Source organism: Egretta garzetta, unplaced genomic scaffold, assembly GCF_000687185.1.
Source record: "Egretta garzetta isolate BGI_Z169 unplaced genomic scaffold, ASM68718v1 scaffold526, whole genome shotgun sequence".
NCBI classification, from domain to species: Eukaryota; Metazoa; Chordata; class Aves; order Pelecaniformes; family Ardeidae; genus Egretta; species Egretta garzetta.
In genome coordinates this window covers 558,694-565,311 of record NW_009259967.1, presented here as the reverse complement: position 1 = coordinate 565,311, position 6,618 = coordinate 558,694, and the positions used below count along the sequence as shown (strand labels likewise).

Genomic DNA, 6,618 nt, shown 5'->3' with positions numbered 1-6,618 from the left:
GAAAGCAAAGCGGTCGTTCTCCTTTGTTGGGTAGTAGAGATGGTGCAGTTGTGGTTCAGGGCTGGAGATATCAAGCTGAATTAAATTACATTGAACTATTGTATATTATATGATGGGACAGGAAGCAGGAGAAATAGGGTCATCTTGATAAGAGGAGCTCAATTTCAGATGAGATTAGGGTATCTGCAGGTATTTATGGGTGTGTACAGTGGTGAAAGCAGAAGATGGGGGATGCCATAGAAGGGATAGTAAGAAGCTCTCACCACTAAAAGGTATATAGTTGGTTTGTGGAGGGAAGAATGAGTTAGGTAATTAATCAGTGGCAAGAAAAAATGGAGAGGGTGATAAACAATTAAAGTTGCTTTGGGTTTTTTGCAAGTTGCAAATTAGGTCGTCTGTGATTTTCACATTGTGTCTAGTAGAGATGTGTTTGTTGTCTAGGACTTGCCTTCTAATGCGTTTCCAGTGCAAGATGAGGGCTAGATGATCACTTCATGGCAGCTGAAGGCATTTCCCAAGTGAAAAAGTAATACTAGGAGCAGAACCTGAGAAGAACATCTTGACACTGTGGCCTCGCCTCCTTATCATCCCACTGGCACTGACTTACAAGTCACTCATCCAGGATGTCCCTGGCAACATCAGCAGCATGTAGGGTATGGGTAAATTTATCTTTGTCTGGTGCTCTTTTCAGAAAAGAGCTTAGAGCAAGGATACCTTTGTCACTAGCCTTGCTAGAACCCCTTTACAAAATAATAACATAGTTTTAGCTGTATTTTATTTTCTTGTTAACATGAGGTAGAAGGATGGGTTTTAAAAATAATAAAAAAAAAATTTCAAGAATCCTGCTGGATTTTCTAATGACGCCTGGATACCCTTGCTTCCATCAGACTGATTTGAGTGAGTTACTTTGAAAATTCCCATTTGGTATCTCTGTCTAGCTTTCAATGCCTAACAACCATCCTTAAAATTAGAGTGCATGGGACCATCTGTCTTTCTCTGAACTGCCACAAGTGCTGCACTGTTAGGAAACCTTTGCTGTCTAGGGGCTATGGCATTTGTTCTGCGCTGGTAAATTGCCAGAGTAATCTACATTTTCTGGAACACCACTTCTCTTCTTCCCCTTGTTTTGTGGGTGCACTCTAGCTTGTTAAAATGGGAGATTACATAGAGAACACACAGAAAAAGGTTCTCACGCTGGACACAACCAAGAAACAGTCAGGGCCAGACATGTACTTCCAGAACGTACAATGTCAGTGTTAGCTTGAGGAGCTCCAGAGACTTGTGTAGCTGCTTGTTTGATCTGTACTTGCAAGAGCAAACAGAACACTACCATATATGTGGAAGGCGCATATGGGAGTGTGTGTCCAAAATCGATGATAATTTAAGCCCCATTTTAACTCAAGAATCATTGGGAGTGGTTGGATCTTTTCATCATCAGCAGTAGGATCTGCAGAAAGGATCTGGGTGGGCTGAACGTCACTTGTTTTATATCAACACCTGTTTGTTTTGTTGGAGTTTACATTCATCGATCTGTTCCCCATGTGAATACTATTACTTCTGTTTGGTGCAGTGCAAAATGTTTATGGTAGAGACTCCATGGATTCCAGTGTGCTCTGTGTGTGTCTGATAGCTCTTTATTGTCTTCCAGGATGAAATGGAAATACCTGATGGCCCAGATTGGCCGAATAGAAAGACCTTTTAAAATCACCTTGCTGTATTCAAACTGTGGAGCACAAGAGGTTGGAGTACTGGCAGTGGGCTCCTTGAAACTCAGGAACTGTTTTCATGGTATGTTGCAATACAGTCAGGTTTGGAATAACCAAATGCTGTCAGAAAAGAGCAGGATCTTCACCAGAATTGATGAGTGTGATGAGGGAGTTGGTCAGATGGGAGATAAATGAAAGCTGAGTCTCCTCTGGGGTTTCTGGCAGTGCTTACCTGTCGTGGGTCACATTTGCATGTGTTTTATGGGTGTGCATGCATGTTTACAAGCTCCAAAGGCAGGATTGAAGCTCAGAATTATAGAACTGATTTAAGTGATCCTCTCTGCTTTTCAGATTTGTTTTGCTTGATCTTTGTATGAGAAAACAGCGGGGCTTATGCTGCATCCAGCAACAGGGATGGAAAAAAGTCTTTCCTTAGATTATTTTAGCATGTAATACTTTTCTTTCTTAAATAATCAAGAACAAAAGACTACCCTGTGTCACCAAAACCTTTTCCATACTGGGGATCTGTCTTCCAAATCTATAAAAAAAAGAAACATCGGTCTGCACTCCATGGGGTCTGTTTGCTACTGCCAGGCTGAGAACTTCTGTCTAAAATGAAAATAATTGGAATGTAATTATTTTCTCCAAAGTACTGAGCGCTCGGCTCAGAAATCCTCAGTTTTACCTGGCACTTACAGTCCTGTTGTGAATGTCATGCAAATGAACTTCAGTAGCTGTGCAGAACCTTGCTAATGTCACTGAGGCTACTTGGAATTACAGGAGTCTGTCGGCACAGGCAGCCTGCAGGTTGGAGACATAATCATCTTCACTTCCTGGTTTTCATGCATTAATATAATGCTATTGCCTCCATTTTGCAGACACTGTAGAAATAGATTGGAATATAATGTATAAAGCTTCAAATGTAAAAAGAGAATACTGCTTTCACAGAGTTGTTTCATAATATATCACAAGACTGGTTTTGATCATATTAGAGATTTAATTTTAGGGCAGCTATTAATCTTTTAATTTAACAAATATTATATTTTTAATGCAATGATTTTTTTTGACAGTCATGGAGTTTTGAGAGGATGCAAACAGCTTGAAGCACTATGCTAACCCCCCCTAAACAGTTCCTAAATAAGCTGATGCATGTACCCAGCACAACACAGTGAAGAAAATACCATTTCAGATTGTGTATCTGGATTGCTGCAGAGGTGTCCTTTTCTGCTGCTTCTAGAATTGGTTCCTTAACTTTTGCAATTTTTCCAGAGCAGTAAAAATCCCAGTGGAACTTCTGTGCAGAGCTCTGCTAAAGGGGAGCAGGTCCAGAAAAGACCTACACAAACCTGCAGGTCTATAACAGACCCGTGCATACATCCACAGGACAGGCTGGGTGCATTAAGAGTCAAGCTTTTGGGAAATACCAGACTTAAAAATTGCATTCAGCCTGGTTGCTGGGTACCTGTGCAGTCAGTCAAATGCTCCTAGAGTATAGCTGACTAGACTAGCTAGGGTGCATGAGTAAAGCTCCTGCACAGTGAGCTGACTGGCTGGGGAAGCAGCTGTCTTCATGGGTTGTATGCCACAGAGCTGGCACAGAAATGTGTCTGTAGCACGAGTGTTAGTTAAGCCTTAGTCTCAACAGGGCATGGCAATGTGTCTGTCAGGACCAGAGCTAAGTGGGTATCTCTGCCTCCAGCAGCAAAGCATTGTGCAGCGTGCCACCGCTGCCTGGCAGGTGCAGTCACGTGTGCAGAACTGAGGAGCACACCACAGTAGGAAACCACAAGGTCCTTCGTTAAAAAAAAAAAGTTGTTATCTAAAGATAGCACAAACACAGCAGAAGGCAGTGCATGAGAGAGAAAGGAGCAATAAATTTGGTCTCCGCGAGAGCTGAAGTGATCTGCAGGAATCTCATGCTGGATAGAAACCTAATAGTAAAAAGCAGAGGTTGAGCATCATTTATCACCCAAAGGACACTTTCTGAGGTCCTGCATGTGAAGGCTGATACACATGAAGGGTGTACATACACATGCTGCCAACTCATCTCTGGGTTTCTTTCTCTTTTTTCCTTTAGATAAAGAAAACCAAGAGCTTTCTATATATGACAAAGGCTCCACCTTCCCCTGCCTTCATGGAGGCTGTGTCAGCCACCTACAAATCTGTGAATTCATCAGTGATTGCCCTGCCAAAGAACAGGAAGGAGCGAGGTGTGGTAAGTATGTGGCATGGCACTTCGTGGGAACCTTCATTCCATTAGAAGAAATAATTTAGGATGAAAAATAAGTTAAATTGATTCCATCTCTAGATTAATTCAGTATTTTTCTTCCTGAATTAATTTAGCCTACTTACATCAATTGGATACCAAGATTCTCTTTGAAAATTCACCCTATATAGGGTAAAATGGATTTGGGTTTTTTGGTTTAGTTTGATTTTATTAAATATTGCAGTAAGGAGATCAGTGACCTGCATTTCATAGTTGCTGCTATTTCAGAGAAAGGCAAAACCTTATTTACATGTCTGCAGCTGGGTAAGAAATTCCTTCTGGACCCAAGGTCTGAACCTCCCTTCAGTGAAAAGTGGTGATCATCTTTCCAGCGCTAGCCACCAACATCATCATAAATCTGTCCCTCCAAGATCCCAGTTCAGAGCTCATCTTGTACATCATGACAAAGAAATCCACTGTCTCAGGGGTTGTGTGGTGCTAAGAAGCATCATTTAGCTTTGTTGCAAGTACAGTGGCAGAGATCTAAAATAATGTGTTGATTTGCCTTCCTTTAAGTGGACACAGAAAACTTTGTAATGCCTGCAATTTCATATATAGCAAGGTCTTTATAAACATATGGCAGTGATTTACCGTTTTTTAGATTGTGGGAGCTGCAGTTTTGCACAGTATCTAGACCAGGACAGAACTGGAAAGTCTCAAGTATCTCCAGAAGCAAAAATGTTGGCTTTCTGATGGTGACTCTGGAAATAAACAAATGAGACCTATTAATATTTTGACATAAAAATGTGTAGCATAAGTTGGGTAGCTTAGACAGCACAATGAATTCTGACTTTTGCTGCTGTTTGTGTTCTTTCATAACCAAGTTTCTCCTATTTTCCTGCTTTTTCTTATTCTCCGTTGTAGACAGTCTCCCAGAGGGCTCACACTGCTCTTTTGAAGAGGGTCCATGTGGCTGGACGCTGAATGAAACTGCGGCATCTCCTTGGTCTATTCGGGGCTTTACTGAAATGATTCAAGATGATTCATTTGTAGGGTCTACCTTGCAAGCTACTGGTGGTAGGTTCCTCATAGTTCTCTCTCACTCAGTGCGTGTGTGTAGTTATGTATACAGTAGCCTTGAACTTTTAAAAATTGGCTTACAATTTTTGGCATCATTGCCAAACCAACTTTAGTGTCAGTATTATCTATAACAACTTTGTAGCTAAAATTAACTTTTGAACATGATTCAAAACTTTATGTGAAACAAATTCTGCAACAAAGTTAACATGAAACTATCGGAGACTAGGATTCTCCTTCACCTTAAAAAAAATTATATAACGAATTCCCTTTTCTCTGTATATACTTCTTCCCTCCTTCTTCCTCTTATGAGCTATGAAATTGCAGAGTACTTCAGCAGCAACATGATAGCTGCTGCCTCACAAAGTAAAAATTACCAACAGAGTTAGGCACCTTGTAGAAACAAATCTTTTGGACACCCTTGCCGGAGTCCGCCAGTGGGTTAGGAAGAGCATCATATGTAAGCATATCCCAAGACCAAATGATCGTACAGATTCTGTGCCATAGAATACCACAATAAAAAACCAGTCAGATAATTCCCAGAACTGTCAGCTTAGTAAATAAGGAGGGAGGCCAGACCCCTCACATGTTCAGGTTGAAAGTCAGAAGTGTTAACACAGATGAGTCTTGCCTCACAGTTCTCTGTCAAAATGAAGGGTGTTCATATGAGCGTCCTGTTTGTCTCTTGAGAGTTTGTATAAACTGTCCCCGGGAACAAAGACTGCAAATAAGCTCTTCCAGCCCAGTGTGTTTGTCTCAGCAAGGGTCACTGATGCTAGTAGTATAAGAACTAAGGCTGATCAGGAGCTCACTGTAGACTGGTGTGAGCCCCTGCATGGGAAGATACTTGAGTGGTGTCTGAGGTTTATGCACTCATGTTTCAGGAAAGGGTTTGGGATGTTGACTTCTGTGCTACCAAACTCCTTATTATATTTTCACTAATAAATTTCCTCTCAAGCCATGCTTGTCATCTTACTTATACTGTGCTTCAGCACAGTGATGTTAAATTATTTCAAGAGAGTATAAAAAAAGGCAAAACATCATCTTGTCTTTTCTGATTCACTTTTCTGTTCACAGGACACTTCCTCTACCTGCGAGCAGACAGCAATCAGACGAGCGGTATGGCCAAGGCTTACAGTACCAGCTTGCCAGCCAGGATTGCCACTGAAGACTACCAGGTATATAGCACCTTTGTGGCGTTAATCATCAGGCTGTAGTCACATTTTAAACGATTAGCCAATTCTCCTGTGCCTCTGCACGCTATGCGAAACACTGGAAAGCAGTTGGCTATACTGCCTAGCTAGCTACTTGTTGAAAAGTGGAAAGGAGCCATAAGGTGCACCCCAGTAAGTGAAAGCAGGAGCCCCAAACTCCTCAGTACGGAAAACTCCCCAGCCTAACTGTACCAACTGTTCCTCTGAAGGGTACCCAGCACCTGAATTGTATGTGGTGTCCTTGGTTTGTAGGACAGGGAGCAGGCTGTCTGGGCTGTTGAGCCATTCAGTATACCTGCTGCTGAGACTTCTCTTTATAAATTCTGCAATACTTACATAGGAGCAACCTTGAGTGTTTCACTGAGATTGGGACTGTGAAGTTAGTAGATATTAGATTTTACAGGAATGGATGAAG

The 6,618-nt window shown here is 41.6% G+C and overlaps 1 protein-coding gene across 1 annotated transcript in view; it reads left to right on the top strand.

Moving 5' to 3' along the window:
- Positions 1-6,618, top strand: part of LTK (leukocyte receptor tyrosine kinase) — a 178,079-nt gene that overhangs the window by 128,265 nt on the left and 43,196 nt on the right. The window contains exons 10-13 of the mRNA XM_035895760.1: positions 1,649-1,788; positions 3,784-3,921; positions 4,837-4,989; positions 6,067-6,167. Of these exons, the coding sequence (XP_035751653.1) occupies positions 1,649-1,788; positions 3,784-3,921; positions 4,837-4,989; positions 6,067-6,167 (532 nt within the window). The remainder of the gene's footprint in view (positions 1-1,648; positions 1,789-3,783; positions 3,922-4,836; positions 4,990-6,066; positions 6,168-6,618) is intronic.